Source organism: Callionymus lyra, chromosome 3 (assembly GCF_982586985.1).
Source record: "Callionymus lyra chromosome 3, fCalLyr1.hap1.1, whole genome shotgun sequence".
Taxonomy (NCBI): domain Eukaryota; kingdom Metazoa; phylum Chordata; class Actinopteri; order Syngnathiformes; family Callionymidae; genus Callionymus; species Callionymus lyra.
In genome coordinates, this window is record NC_141820.1 from 32,428,784 (window position 1) to 32,445,618 (window position 16,835).

General features: G+C 37.8%; 1 protein-coding gene across 1 annotated transcript in view; it reads right to left on the minus strand.

Annotated features, from left to right (window-relative positions):
• Positions 1 to 546: 546 nt before the first annotated feature.
• adgrb2 (adhesion G protein-coupled receptor B2) overlaps positions 547 to 16,835 on the minus strand; it is a 194,837-nt gene continuing 178,548 nt past the window's right edge. The window contains exons 30-35 of the mRNA XM_087787570.1: positions 16,298 to 16,312; positions 15,651 to 15,817; positions 14,286 to 14,984; positions 12,519 to 12,554; positions 9,585 to 9,698; positions 547 to 843 (exon numbers count right to left, since the gene is read on the minus strand). Coding sequence (XP_087643696.1) covers positions 667 to 843; positions 9,585 to 9,698; positions 12,519 to 12,554; positions 14,286 to 14,984; positions 15,651 to 15,817; positions 16,298 to 16,312 — 1,208 coding nt within the window. The 3' untranslated portion in view covers positions 547 to 666. The remainder of the gene's footprint in view (positions 844 to 9,584; positions 9,699 to 12,518; positions 12,555 to 14,285; positions 14,985 to 15,650; positions 15,818 to 16,297; positions 16,313 to 16,835) is intronic.

Consider the following 16,835-nt stretch of genomic DNA (forward strand, 5'->3'; position numbering starts at 1 on the left):
GAGGACACATTAAACTTAGCCTTAGAAAATACATAAAATGGTGAAGTACAGTGTCGACACAGAAGATGTAAGACAGTTGAGCTGTATTCTGGAAATCCTGATGATGGCACATATTGGTGAAATATACTCTGTTCATGTTTCCCACCACACATCCATCCAAAGACGAGAAAGAGACAAGCAAAGGATAAAATATAGACTGAAATCGAACCCAAGAGAAGTCAGAGCGGGGTTACAAGGGGCAGACATTGTGAGAAAACCTCAGTAAGATGTTGCTATAAAAAGAAATTAAACAGTGCAGAAACATTGTTTAAACCCCTCTCCCCAAAAACATTAGATTTTTTTTTCTTACCCATTTCAAATGAAAACAAAACTCAGAAATAGGCTTTCTTAGTTTCTTAAATGCATCTTTGTGTCGTCTCTGTTCTTTTTTCTTTTTTTTTTCCAATAGTCTTTGCGAAAATATAGAGCAGTCCTCTCTCCTTGTCCGTCCATGACAATAGTAAACAATTACAGTTTGAGATCCAAGATTGCAGATAAAAGGGAGCATTTTGTGAAAGAGCTTTGCAAGTGAGTGCAATTGCACTCATGTACTTTTGCGTGTCTCCAGAAGTACTTGGCATGGGGTGCATGTGTGTATTTCCTGTGATGGTGCACCAATGTGTGTCTTTAAACTTCAGTCTGAAAATCTCCTTCAGATGAGTCAGGAGTGTTAGCGGAGAAGGAGTCCCAGTTCTTATTGTGCAGCTCCAAACGATCTTTTTGCTCCCCAGGCACGATAGATAGCTCAGGGGTCATGGTCTTGAAGCTGTCCCAGGAGCTTGGATCTTCTCGGTTTGATTTTTCCTGATAGATAAGAGACAAGAGACATTGTTTCGTGAGGCATTTTTATCAGATGAATGTGTTAAGAGACTGATTTATTGTCGCCTTTTTGCATACTGGCCCATAGTGTAGCAGTCCCACACATCATCGGGAATGCACAAAACATATTATTTTGGCAAAATAAGACATGGAAACCTGCAATCAACACCAGCCTCTGGCTGTATAACGTTCCTGGTTCCAATCCGTGGTATCAGATGGGCTAACCTTCGTAGCTCGGCCTACCTACTGTTCTCTGATTATTCTTGTATTCTCTACTTGTTACTTGGAGCTATTTTAAAAATGTATTTGGTGTATGATTCTGATCATCAGTAAACTTTGTTTTTCATCTTCAATTGCTTTCTTTACTACTGCTTGCTTGTGTAATAACTATGTTGTTGCCCATGTTCTGATTTCTATCTGCTTAAAATGTATGTTTGCTTCTTTCCCTTCTTTTAACACTTTGTCTTCTTGTTTGTATTTGGGTTAACAATTAATCCCTTTTCTCGTCGGTACAAAGACTTGCGTCTACTAAGTTCCTATTGTACGACATATTGTGCTGAATATTCCATAGTGGATGTACAGGCTGTTTTGGTATATGCCTAACAGCTCTGGAATAATCTATCCAACCCCAACCTGACCCTATTCTCACAATGGCGGGTGAAACAATCTGTAGTGGTTTGCATTCATCCTCCAATAGTTTGACGTTCAAAGTATTGCTTTAGTTTAGTGTCCTGCCCCTTTAAAACACTGTTCTTGTTGATTGTAAATGCTGTAACATTGGTCATTTGGTTGAATCAAAGAGTTGATAAATAAAGTCACATACATCACAATGTTAATCACAGGTCAGGATTGGTATTGCTGCATTATTTGCATCTTCTATGCATTATTTGATAATGAAGATAAGTTCTTTTTTTTTTAATACATTCAAACTTCGGACCTCATTAAAAACATTCATTACAGAGCTTAAAATAAATTGGCAGTGAGGGGAATAAAGGCTGTAAGATCAATGACCATTTTAGTGAACCATCTGTGTAGGCACATTTAGAAACAACGAAAATGATTTCTCAATGGGGTCTTTTGGATAAACCTGTGTGCCTTCTAAAACAGGTCACAAGATCATTATTAAATATAGTATGGAACATTTGGAAGATTTCAAGATCCTTATTTAAAATAGAACCATGGTTTGCCTGGGTTTCTTAATGGTCTTGTTGAGGCTAATACAAATTCTCGACTCATTGAAGATATTTCTCTCCATTTCCTTGAGTCCTCCCTCACTGCATCCATTAACTTCGCTGGCTGTCTCTAGCCCTTACATTTGTTTTGTCTAAGTTACTACCAATGAAAGTGTAAGCATGCTAAGTAACTATGCATCAAGTAAACTTGTTTAAACACAGCACTTTAAATACTCTGCTGTGTGTACAAAAGTACAAAAGACAGGTAGCTAGTGATTTGAGAAAAAAAAATGGCTGACAGCCAATCCTAGATTTAATATTGGACCGCTCCATCCTTCATCCGTCGACCTCAACAGCTAAACTATATAGAGAAGCATGACGTGTTGAGTATAATGGGGTTATGAGAGGAAATTGACAATGACTGCAAGAACTCAGGGGAAGGTTATAAATCTGCAGCTGAAAAACAAGATCATTGTCCTTTTCAAAAGCTCATTGCTTTTTTGATGGACAGATTGGCTTAAAAGGAATGACGCTTCGATGGCGACTTCTAAAAACCTGATGCTAATATATGAATGATTTGTTGTGAGAAGAATGTTTTTTTAAACATCTTCATCGGGAAAACACATTCATAAAAGGGAATTAAATTTAAAAAGCTATAATAAAATTCCAGTATAAGGATTACAAGAAGTATATACATTTGTGAGATAATCAGCAATAATATTGGTCAATGATTAATAATCAATGAAAAAATAATTCCATAATTTGTCATGGATATTATTTGATATGCTTTCCTGTTTGAATTTCATATTCTTTGTTTGCAAACTGCTCAATCGCTTGTTTTCGTTCAATCCCAAAATATCAGTTCTGATATATTTGGATGTCTTTCCTTTATTTAACCCAGTTGTAATGATGTACACTCACTTTAAGTACTTTTCTTCCACTCTCCCCGTGAATCTCTTCATCAGGGAAACACACGCATTGATACACAACTTGGTAATTTGGATTCTTGCAGCACTCCGTTTACCCCCTGACTGTATGATGAGGTCTGCAAAAGCTCTGGAGGGCAATATCTGCCTGATTATCATTTTCCCTCCATCACAGCCTGACAGTCGGTAAAATGAATACAAAAGGCATAATGCTGAAGACAATTTGCATGCTAAATGCCGGGGAAGACACATTTTGGAATGCGAAAGGAGTAGGTGGTGTTACTCTTAAGCTCAACTTGAAACGTGGGACACTCATCTTCCGTGATTGTCTTGCAACTATTCTTGCACATCACATCTCACCCCTCTCTTTGTCACCCTACCTCTTGCTGCCAGAAACCGCTCTACTTACACTTAATCGGTTCTTTTTCACCTCTGCCAGCTGTAACACTCTTTCGCCTTTCCCACTGTGTTAATGGAATCGAGGGTTGAAGACAAAAAGAGGCGACAAGATAAATGGAAGCCTGGTACATTTATAGCTTTTGAACCACACATTCTGTTGGTGATCGACAGTGGTTGGTTTAGGTTTCTGTATACAAGTTGTCCCTTAACTTCCGGGCCCGGCACTGGTCTGTGAAGCATTTGAGAATGAGTCTGATGGTTTTTTTTAAGACCTTAAATTGTATTATTTGTAAAAATAGATCTGATTTCTCTAAAGTAGCATTGCGATTCTTGTTTATGTCAGGTTTACTAAAAGAAAACTATTGAAATGAGTAACAGAACTCTATATTGGACCATCTTGTTGCACTTTGGTTGATTCTGTGTTATTGTGAGACGTGATATCGATGCATTTGCTGCAAAACCTCCCATGTCGATTTTGCTGCTTAAGGTATGTTTTATTTATCATCCAGACCCGACCTGGGCTAGGGCCCAGTACCAGTCTCTAAGGCATTCGTTACTGGGCGGCAAAGAAGGATTTAACATTATGGTGAGGTATATTTTCATACACTTGCTATTTTATTTTTGCAGTTTTTATCTGAAGGTCGATACATGAATAAATGCTGACATTTGAAATGCAAAAAAGAACAGAACAGCAGAAGATTATTTAAAAAAAAACAAAACAACAAGACCTCCTTTAACAAACAGAAATTAAGCCGTAAATAGGGATGTGGGAGAGAACCTGGTTAGTCAAACACTGAGCATAAGACTGCACAATCTCATAAAAAATTCTGTCACAGTTTTCTCAGACAAGGCAGACTCGTCCTCATTTTCAGATAGCTTATAAATAGGTGTAGGTGTAATATGTGGTTGGACTACCATCAGGACACGGTGTGGAGAAGACAGAGATAATAGGTAAGTGGGTTAAACTTTACCTGCATCGACTTGGAAGCCCATGACCCGGTTGAATGTCTGGCTACTTTCAAACTAGGACGACAACAAACGTGCAACACAGAGGAAAAAAAAACACATGCAATGAAAGTAGAATAGAAATCAATTAATAGTTGAGCATGTTAAATAAACAGAATGGCAACAGACACAACAAAAAAAAAATGGATGACCATGAAAGAAAAATGAAATTGAGTTGATACCAGAAAATGGCAGTAGTTTGTGGCTTAATTATACAAATGATGCAAAATCTTACAGGACATACATCACATTTCTCCTTTTGACTGGGTCGTAAAATGTGTCACAACAAAAATTCTCCTTCAAAGAAGCTCAATATGTGGCAGCTAAATTCAATTAGCACAACACACTGCATATGGACGAGCAATCAGACACACAAGGTTGGTTCATTTTATGCCTCAGCATGGATAAAGCAGTACAATTTAAGGCCATGGAAAACAGTCCCTGCAAGTGGTTTGGCTCTGTTCACCTCCATTTAATTGGCCCAAGGACACTAAATGAACTAAATTAGCAGAGCGCCTCTTGGTGCGTAAAGCCAGTGTTGGGCTTGTTCCGCTTGGGCTAACCGTCCCCTCATTAGGTGCCACTGATAGACCCAATGTGTTCAAGCTACACTCCGCCAGGCTTTCGTTTTCATGGGCAGTTTGTGCAACGGGATGAAAACTGTCGGTGGATGTGTTCGGAATAAAAGACGCAAAGAAATAATTAAAAACAAGCTAATAAGAGGAATTCATTCTTCAATTAATGCGGCACAAGGGTTGAGTTTAGACGAGCAAATTGTAAAATAAGGCAAGAGAGAAAATGTCAAGCCATGAGAACAAAATAAAGATTTGAATCAGATATTCAGGGTAATAAGATGGGAGGGGGGCTGCTTTATTGCTGGCATGTGAAATTGAGGCCCTTAAGCTTAACAGTGAATTGACTATAAGACCAGGAGGTTTCTTAGCATTCAACAATTGGACAGAAATTGGTTCTTGTCGTTCAGTTAATTTCTTTTTTTTTTTTTCACGAGATGTATTCATTAGCTTAACCAAACCAGAAAAGAACCATCAATTCCAGCAATGAATGTTTGCCCCAGACGTGTAAACAGCAACTTAGTGGGCTCAGCATTTAATTTCCACATTGTATGCCTCGCAGAATGTTTCAGTCTTCTTTGTCAATTTGTCCAATCTGTGCTGCTTGTTTTGTCAAGCAGATTTTAAGTGATGCCCACGTCAACTTGAGTGCAATAATATTCTTTATGACTGTCTGCAAAAGCTGGTGGATATACTCATTGCCAACAGAAAAGCATGGGCTTGCAGTTCTACAAAAACATACCTCATTGCAAATCCACCTCATTCCTAACTAAAAACCCAATATTTCGTAAGATCCAGTTACATACCCTCATCTCTTCTACCATAGTCCTGACCCCTCTATACATATTTCTTCTTCTTAAACCCTGTATACATCCAGAACGGTGGGAATACATCATGTTTTTCAAGGAAAAAAACAACCTTAAATCCTTTATTAAAGGAAACAAAATATATAAAATATATATACTTATCCAACCGTCTATCAATCTATAAAGATACGAGGTATAAATCGATGGGGTCAGTGATGAGAGTGCTACAAAAACATAAGTTAAAAAAGTTAAAAGGAAGTCACAGAATTGACTAAACTAAACATGACATTATCCGGTATCAACTCAGTTTATGTCAACACAGTACATAGAGTATTCTACCTTTGTAGAGGATGTATCAATCCTAAAACCCCAAGAGTAGGATATTTCAACGTCTTTCATCATCACACACACAGGAAATGAAGTGTGTGTGCCTGTTAGTTGACAATGAGCTAGTTTATGACCTGATTATGACAGTTTATGAGGGCATTATGAATCTGTTTATGAATATGTTTAGGGTGTTTAATTGAAAACTTATCCATCTTGAGGTTTCATTTGTTAAAACAAAAAGAAGTTGGATGGTAACAGAGTTATGTTTTGCATTTAGTTTTGGTTTAAAGTAATGTCTTTGACACATATACAAATGACACAAATGTCAGGATGAGTTTACACTGGTTATTGTTGTGTTCCAACATTCAATGTTTGAATGCTCAATGTTTGAATGTTCGGACACAAACAGCGTGATTCACCACCACTTCACAAGCAGGTTCTAGTGTTTGGACTTATCAGAAACAGTCACTTCACCACAAAAAAACAGAATTGACAGATTTAATAGGCGGGCTGCTATGAGGACACATCTTTGACGTTTGAAACTGTGCGGCCAGAATTTGGTGTTCACGCAAAAGTCTTCACCTGGAAGGAATTCCAATTGTTAAGTCGTTTTCTTGGAATGGACCGTTGAAACAAAACACAAGATGAAGACCAAAAAAAAACGAAAAAACTTCAACCCGAAATTGAAGTGCAATGCACACAATTATCATCCTAAGGAAAGGTTTAGCAATAAAATACTAATGGTTGCATTTCAAATTCAACAAGCAGCACAGTTCCAAACAGAGAGGTGAACAAGACTATGAAGTGGTTACCTCAAGGACCTACTTTACACTCACTTGACAGGTACTCTACAGCCAAAGAAAAGGGTTTTTGCGGGTTTATTCACGATATCTTACGTTGACTTTCTTTGTAAACCAGTGATGATCTGCGCACTAGCGAAGGCTCTGTGTTTTGCCTCGGTGGTGGGGGAGGGGGGATCTGTCGTGGACCAACACAGGCCTCATCGGTTAGAGTTACAGGCGTTGAGCTTATGAAGGTTAACACTATGTTTAATGAATTTAGTAAAACCTTTATGGAAACAAAACAAAAAAGAACCAAATACAAAATAATGATTTTAAAACCCCAACAATTAAGTATTTAGATTTTATAAGTGTTATAATTGCCTAATACTCTTGTAATAAACATGTGCATACAAGTAAGGAGTTTTATTGAATAACATAATGTCATTTGTTTACCCCTTATTCCACTATATTTGTTGTGGTGTTGTAAAAGGTGTTAACACATTCTGATGAAAGTTATGAGACAAAGATTTACACTTACACACAAAAAAACTCGAAGCAACAGGTTATCTTTTGTAAGCACACACATGGGCACACAATCGCGCACTCTTCTCATTTCCATAATAAGTGTATAGTCAGCATGTCTGTGTCTGGGGGTGACTCTCAAAGTGAGATGTTGACAAGAGCTAAGCTAAATTCAAGCTGGGTGCTGTCAAAGGCCTGACACTGATAGCATTATCCATGTTATTATTCACGGTTATGACTTTAACTGCCTACTTAGTTTAAACGTAATGATGTTGGATCAGTAAGCTTTGCCGATGCAACCTTTTCATTCCATGACTTCTATGGCAGCAGCAACCCAGAGGAAATACGAATTCCAATTTGCCTTAATTGCTTTAAAAGCTGCCTATTTGCAGTGGCTTTTCATTGCTTTTGCATTGGGCATAATCTTAAAGAACACCTGTGTGCCCTTTGAGGCAATTAGTATGCAGGAGTAAATGCTAAGAGCCATCGACTTCTCATGTACGACTAAAGCCTTTAAATATGGCTGGCTTTTTTTTAAATTTTTCATATAAAAAGTGAAGTAGGACATTGCTTTTAAACACCTTAATTAAGATGTAGAGCAAAACATGAGAGTGAAAGAAATAGAGATGATGAAGTATTTAATTATATTTGCAAAATGTAATTATATTTTTTTATGTAGATGTAAATGGGTTTCAGTAACCCTATTTTTTAAAGTGGTTATTAAAAATGACTATTGATAATCAATTAGTGAGAATGCCAGTATAACCTATCTCAGACAGTTTTCCGGCTAATTTTACATTTAGTGAGTGAAAAAAACAACAACTTTCAATGATACTCTAAGTAGACGGGAACCCCCTAACGAAGATAAGGGGATATGCTTTTGAACATAAACACATGAATTTTAGTACGTTTTCAGGGTGCAATTAGATGACCCTGTTTGTTACTGTCTGTTAAACCTTCAGAGAATTTTAAAACTGAGGGCGCTACCCATTAGGCACTAAAAAAAAAACAAAAAGCACTGCTTTATTAATCTTTACCAGCCCATCATCAGCTATAATAATTTTAAATTAAATATTACATATAAACTTGTTATTATCAACAATTCTAAAAAAAAAAAAAAAAAGTTAATAATGGTAAAACTTTTCTTATAAATTCATAAATAAACAGTGTATTTTAGGATTCGTACTGATGGGCGATGACGCTTCATGAAGCGTTATTGAATAATATTAATATACTTTCCACTGGTTATCAACCATTAATAAAATTAGATTTGTTTTTCATGAACTGTACTTCAGCAGGGTGCAATCGAAAATTCCTTGAAGCTTTTCTGCAAGTGCGTCATTGTGAATATGCCACTGACGTTTTGGATCCCTGTGTGCGAGTGTGTATGTGAATTCATGTCTAAATCCTAATGAAATTGGCCTTCTGAAGGTCAAAGCGGAGCAAGCAAGGACTCCTTTGTCCATTGCTAATGGTATATTAATGATTCAAAGGTCCCTCTGTGTCCTGACTGCTCAGGTGCTCACCTACACGCTCCTTCGATACACAGTCTTATGTTCATCACATCCCAACACACATATGCTTTTAATGTCAAACCGTACACCATCTGCAAAAAATGTAGACCAAGCAGAAAAACTTGGAAAAGGCAGATGCACTCCAGTTGTGCTTAGGTTTAGTTTCCTGATGTACACAGTTATTTAATTTGTGGACTTAAGTTTACACTTTTTAAAGGTTGCTTGACGTTTTTGAATAAACCATTTCTTTCAGTTATTAAGGTCAAGGAGTGACCGTTAAAATAAAACAACAGTTGAAATTACCTGAAATACATGTCATTTATAGTCCTGTAAAGGGAAAAAGTAATGCCAAGTTCCATTTTCCAACCTTCAAGAAAATTAATGTTTTCCTTTCAAGACACCTCTTATTATTATTATTATTATTATTATTATTGATGAGCTACCGAAGCTTCATGAAGCACTATCCTTATTTTCAGAGCCAACTTTGTCTGCTCTATAATCATTAGCTTTAGAAATATATAATTGTAAAAGCTCACATCATTTTTAACTGAGCTCTAAACATAAAGACACTGATTCATGAAGCTTCATCAGCACTATAATTATTTCCGTGCATTAGTGAGTCGTAGGGCTTTGTTTTGGATAAAGTGAAAAGTGACTTGCATTGCCACCCATACTTTGGGGGAGGGGGGGATTGGTCTTACCTTGTATGAGGAAATGGCTGGGTCCCTGCTATACCTGTCTATGGTGTGGAACTTGGACGAGTGGTTGAGCTCATGGTATAGCTCAGAATGTCTTTTGCGAGTGTGCATCACTTTCTGGAAGGGGAGAAAGGAAGGTACACCGATATTGAACCGAACAGAAAAAAATAATAGGCAACTGAAAGGAATCTGAATTTAAAAAGAAAATGAATAAAACCAGCCAGCAGGAGAAGAGTAGGGAAGAAGCAAGGGGTATGTTGTGATGCTATAAAAGGGGATTAGCAAGGCAAACTGAATCTTTTGGAGGGAATACTTCCTATCATGTTGTATAAAGATGAATAAAGTGTTGCTCCCTTTTTCAACCATTTATCCATAGCTGTGCATAATTTGCATGACCTCTTGTCTCTTTTTTTGACCGAATTATGGTGTATTCAAGGTTAATTAAGAGCATAGGGACAAGACCCTGAAGACAATTCTGAGCACGTTCATCAGTTCACATTAAAGATTAGGATGCTACAGAGCCAACCTCTAGATTCAGGAAAGGTTTCAACCCTCAGAGCTTATCGTCTTAAGTCTCAAAAATATAGTCTTTTCACGATGCAGCTAATAGATGCCGTCATTGGGTGGTTTCTGGATCACAATAGACTTTTAATATCTGGTATATGATGGAGGTAGAGCAAAAAAAAAAGAATAATAGAATGAAGAATGTGAGGGAAATAAAATGTTTCCCATTTAACATTTGTAAATTCGGCTTCATATGTGGTTGTCTTCCACCAAGTGCCTGATAGCTAGGAACCTTAAAGTGTCATATATAATTTTAGATAGTTTAACTACATTTTATAGGCTTTCACTGTTCTTAGTTATCCTTCATACCAGGCTTCTTAGAAATGGCTAGGTTTAAAGGGTTAGTTCACATTTTCTCTTCACCCTCGTTTCGACTAGGGATTGGGATTCAGAGTATTCCGTTGATTCTAAGAGTTATATGCATACATGTAGGACCATGCTAATTTAGCGAATAGAGCTAAGGTGTCATCGTCTTTATCTTTCTCAAAAATACCACACTTTAAAATATCTAAATACCGCCATGTATTCATGGGTTGATGAGGCACCAGCTGTTGATACTGTATCATGATACAGTGTCTTAATTTTGAAAGGCAACTAGATGGCACTCAGTTTGAAAATGATGCCAGTTTTTGATTGAGTTACTAGATTAGAGACGTTTATAATGCACAGTTCCATCTAGTGGCCTTTTTAAAATGAAGGTAATGATACAGCTACACAGATGCTGCTGTATAATGAGGCCTCATCTCTATCTCCATGTTTCTCGTCTGTAAGGTCCATCTTTGTTGACATGAGTAATTGTTCTGAGTCTTGTGCATGCACACCGACACTTGCAATGTGTTTGAAGGAGGACAGACCTTAAGTATCAGCAGAGAGACTGATAACTTCTGAGAAATTCAAGACTATTACTAACATTGAGGGTTCAACACAAGATGGCTGTTACAGATGAGCAGAATGTTATTTTGATGTTTATTAGTGTGTAACTGTTGACAAATATTAAGAGGAAGACAATTTATCTCCAGTCACTCTATTAAAGTGAACTTACATTTTGACCTTTAACTCTAAAAAAACAGATTACTCTGAAAATAGTCCCGACCCTTTATTCGACTCGAGGGTGAGTAGAAAATGAGTAGATTTCTGTCACCTATCCATGTCTAAGAAGCCATCCTCTATTATGGAGGATAACCAAGAACAGTCTATAGAATGGAGTTGAAATATCTACAATTGACACCAATATGAAAATACATTCGATTTCTAACACCATCTAAACGCACAACAGTCCATTGTTTGTCTGGGAATATTTGTTCTCATAGTGGCCTGCGATTGAACCCTTTGTCTCTCTTGTTGACATCTGCCAAATCTCCCTCCGTTTTATTTCTATTCATGTCTATCTTGGCTGAGGCTAAATGTAGGTCTCTCACTCCCCCTTAGCTAACTGCATAGTGCGACTACTCTTGTCTCTTTGTGCTAATGGACACTACCGTTTGATGCCAAGAAAATAAATAGATAAATAAATTGTCAAAGCAGCTTGCTGGGTTGAAAATGGCACAGGGACAGGTTGCCAGCACTTACACCCACTCACTCACTGGCCAACACTGGCTCCAGTTATTTGAGAGTGGGAGCTTTAATTTCTGAGATGGTGGTTCGTTGTGTCTAAGCATAGCCACAGAACATGTTTCACAATGTTAGGACTGCGACAACAACCATCTTTTCATGTAGTAGCATTTGCCAAGATAAGTAACAACTGGCAGTGACATGTTCAAGATAGCAAGTGTACTTCTTTCCGAAAAAATGTGGTCAGCAATAATGATGTTAGTAAGTAATGACATAAACTATAAAAAAAAAAAAACATTAATATATGTGCATGGTGGAAAATGAATGTCCAGTTTTCTTGTTAAATCCTGCTAAACAGATGTAAACTTCCAGAAAATTAAACGTTATAATTTTGCTTGCGACTGGACATTCACTGCACACCCAGGTAACAACATACATGTCAGATTACAGCACGCCCACACAGCGCTGAACCGATATGTTAACAGATATACTCCGCCACAGACATTTTGACTCTAAAACTATGACCCACTTTGCTGTTTCTTTAACCAGGACCTTAGCAGGGGCCACCATTTAACTTTCATGCATACAAAGAAAGAGTTCAAGTTGTGCATAACCCTTTTTATGAGTAACATTTTGGGCTAATTGCAGGTTCAAGCAGATTTTTGAAGAAGCAGCAGATTCAGTTTGACGTTTCCCATGGTTTTGCAACCAGAACTAGGATTTAGGAAGTATTTTCTGCTGCTCTGTGTTATGTTTGTCCTGGCAGAAGCACAAGAAAGCAGAGACAAGGCTGATGACAGGGGTTTTAGTCTCAATGCTTACCTCAAAGTCCAGCTCAGAGTATCGTACTCTTTTCCTCTGGAGGAGGAGGTGGGGGGAAAAAAAGAAAGTGTCAATGTCCAGCCCTTGATATACAATGAGATGTAGATTTTCCCCCACTTGATTAGACTGTCATTGTTCAACTAATAAGACAAGCTGCAATGTGCAATACATACGCTGCAAAAAAGTAAAATGTCAAGGGGATAAGCAAATTGGGCAGTCTATTGCGACCTAATGAGATTAGTGAAGTGGAATAAACTAGACTTGGAATGAAATAATCCCTTTTCCAGCACTCGCGCTTTCAAATGCCATCATTAAAGGACCAGCGGTATCCATTCTTCTGGCTATTTCCAGAGAAACTGTCGGTGGGTTGGACGCAGCAGCTCCTACCATTAATGCGTCATTTTTTTTTCCATCAAGTGATTGTCTTTGATCCCGTGGAACATTACTCTAACGAAAATATGCCAACCAGTAACTGAACAGCACCAGACATGTCCATCTAATTTCATTATCTTTCTGTTGGGTTGCTGTGCAAGAAATGATTGGCCATTGATTTACTGTCCCAAGTATTTGGTTGAGATAATGCCCGAAAGAATGCAATTGATGTCTGAGTTTTCAATACACAAAGACGAATACACATGTACAGACACACCAAATTAACCTTAGTATGATTTTCTTGACTGGAGAAGAACACAACAACACTGAAAAGACCCAGGTACATTGTTACTTCAATAGTTATGACAATGTACTGGCAGAAACAGCAGTTAGTCACGTGATTCACACAATTACTACTTCAGTTTCCATGACAACTCATATCAACTTGGGGCACGCAATGTCCTTCAGTGCTATTTTTGTTATGAAAGAATTTAGCACGAAATTGTATTGCGACTATGGGCAAATTGCACAAATTCAAAATGCAACGTTGGCCGGGGATGAACTAGTTCAGATGAGGTTCATAAGAAAGTTACGCATAATCCTATAGACAATTCTGGAGGTTTCCCATGATGCAATGAAGCAGCTAGTGATGTAACCATAATGGTTTTCGAAACTTTTTTGGGTGTCAAAAATGTTTGGATTAAGATAAAAAATAAAATAAAAATTATGTTAATGAATGCATGTGAAAATGTGTATACAGTATTCCTAAACAACATTTGCTGATAGCTATATTTTTGCTACAAGAATTGTATTGCTCTTCGTAGAAGGAGGCAACATATTTGGCAGTTAATAGAGATATAATGTAATGCGAAGCAATATATTATGCCAAAAACTGCCTTAGGCACAATTTCAGTTGGAAATCCATAGAGAGTTGATTATTGGCAGTGAAATACCACGTTCCCAGCAAATTCCAATTTAAGACGAATAAACTAGCTTTCCCTCCAAATATTAAAATTTAAAAAATATATCAGCATATTTCCTGTTCCTGTCTTTATGTCCCTTGCAATATGAAGTACATGTTACTAATTCCACACTTGTTATGACACATTCCGCAAAAGTGTGTAAACTAAAAGTTATCTGCATTCCAAATAAGCAAAACTATTCAACCAATAATATATTTTATATTTCAGATCGAGTTTCATTTAGTCTTAAGGGACATTATTGATCAAGTGCCTTTTTTGGAATTGAGTACTAAATTAGAATTCATGCTCATGAGAGCACTTGAAGTGTCTGGCAAAAACATGAATCACCTCAAATGAGGCATTAAGTTGTCATTCATAAGTGGGCATCCATAGCATGCTCCTCCAGCAGATGTAAAACTATCTTGTTACCCACCTCCAGGGATCCAGCCGAGAGGTTGGTGTTGGCATTGGTGCTGCCCAGATTGCGTGGCAAGGTCCGGGTCCTCTCGACACCTGGCCCTCCAGTCAGAATCTGTCTGACCGACGGTCTTTGACCGGGCTTCAGCTGTAGTGAATGCCCGTGTGAGTGCAAGTGTCCTCCGTGCGAGTGTACATGGCCACCTATGTGGGTGTGGCCATGAGACAGTGTTTTGATCGTCCCGTAGGACCGGTTGAGGTTCATGTTTATATTAATGTCGCCCATACTGGATGGCACAAAATCCGCCGGATAGGCCTCGCTCTCAGCTGGATGAAGGGTCAAGGGTGAAGGTGGTGGCGGAAAGGGAGGGTCTTCAACTGCAATGTTAAGGGGTTTTTCCTCGCCCCCTAGTCCCAGACCTCCTCCTTGGGAGGACACAGAAGGCTTGAGACTGACCGTCCTTCGAGGCAACACCATGTAGTCTCCTTCACCTACGCTACCCCCTCCTCCACCTCCACTCCCTCCGCTTCCAGCACTTCCATCCTGGGACGTGTTGGAGGAAGCAGGCGGTCGAGCCCAGCCCATGCCACTTTCGGTGCACAGATAAATGGGAGCCGTGTTGCGCTGCTGACCTTGCTGCCTCTGCTGGTCCACATTTACCTCTTTCTTCAGTGGCGTCTCACTCAACTCGTTAAGACCTCCACAAGGGGGAACCTTGCGTATAAAAGAAACAACAACCGTTTTTAAAAATATATTTTATAATATTATTCAAACAACGCTTCAACGTGGGGCAATAGTATCCCCTTTAGGTAAGTAAGTAAGTAAGTCATTTATATTTATAGAGCGCTTTTCCAGACCAGGGTCACAAAACGCTTAAACAATCAAAACAATGCTCTAAAATATATACTTAAAAAGGTCAAGATAACATAGAGAACAACAAAGGAGTTCCAGAAAATCCAGGAAAAGCCTGCACAAAAAAATGTCTTAAGATGTTTCTTGCTAAAAGCTGTGATTGTGATTTTCTTTTTTCACTGTATTGTATCATTATGAATTTAATAAGCTTGGTTACCCTATCATGGGTGCTACAGAGATCTCAAAATGACCAGCATGCACTGTGTCTGGACTAAGCCTGATTTTTCCATTTCTGTCTTTGTCCTCCACAACTGTTAAAACGGCCGAAAATTACTCCCTTATTATAAGTGCTACAATAGCATGAATAGGCCCATTTCCATGTTCAACTCCAAGAAAGGTTTACAACTAAATGAAAGCTTAATTAGAGTTCAAATATGAAGCAAGTTACAGCCTTTTAAATGTTAAGTGAAATGCTTCAGCTAGTATATTCATGTCAGTTTAACCATTGTTAGTCGAAAGCTTAGTTACCTGTACGATTAGGTTGGAAGGTGGAATATTCCCAGGGAGGGATGTAAAATTGACCCCTCCGTCTTGATGTGATGCCAACTTCGGGTCGTCTTCGTCGTCCAGGGATATCCGGGAGAGTGTACCTGTGATGGTTGCTGGATTACAGGTGTTCACCTCTTTGAAGATGACTATGAAAGTGGTGAAAGAAAATAAAACAGTTTAAGCAAAGCAGGAACACTGATGAACTCTGAAGTTATTGTAAATAATTCTGCAACCATTCAGTCAATCATCGATCATGCCTGCATGCAAACGTCAATTCATTTTATAGCTAGTATTTTACGATGTCTCCATACATTGATTTCAACAAAAACATTACCTTTAAGCTAACTCTCAGGGCTAATGCATTAATTCATTTTAAATTGACAAAGATATGCAAAAGATTGTCTAAAACATGAGAAATGTAAGCTCATTTTTGTCAACCTCAGAGAAGAGATTATACACAAAATAATTCTTAATATGTCAGCAAGAGACAATCTGTGCAGTGATTTGACAAAATGAATGAAACTTTTTTTTTTGTATTTTTAATATACGTTTATAATTTAGATCTCGCTGCAATTCTACAGTCGGATTCAGATGCGAGCAGATTTTATATAGGGCAGCAAACTTACATGGATGTCCTCTCTCTGCAAGGTTGGGCGGGGATAGTGCATTAATATCACCAAACATAGAACACAGAACATTAATAAAAGAAAACACACACATACATTTATTTTCAGCAGGTTAACTTAACAACACAAACACTGTTATCATGCACCACTAAAAAAGGTTAACCAATATTTTATACAAAATATTGGAAAGCTGAATTATGATTGACACTAAATAGCAATTGCAGACACAGTGGTGACTCCTGTATTAAAAGGTGTTATTGGGGATAAACACTCTTTACACTTTAATATTAAAGCTTAAAGGTTCATATTATATCTAAGGGGAATTCAACATCAACAATAATGAAAAAAAAATCCACTAACTATGAAGTCAATACAGTATTTTGTTTTGGGAGCAATTAGTCTTGAAAAAGGGACCAGAACAATAGGAAATGCTCTTCTCTCTCTTCAATCTCAAAACTTACAGTACATGAAATATAAATTAAACAAAACATATATTATTCTGTATAACTACAGAAGCTATTGTGTGCTCAGTGCAGGG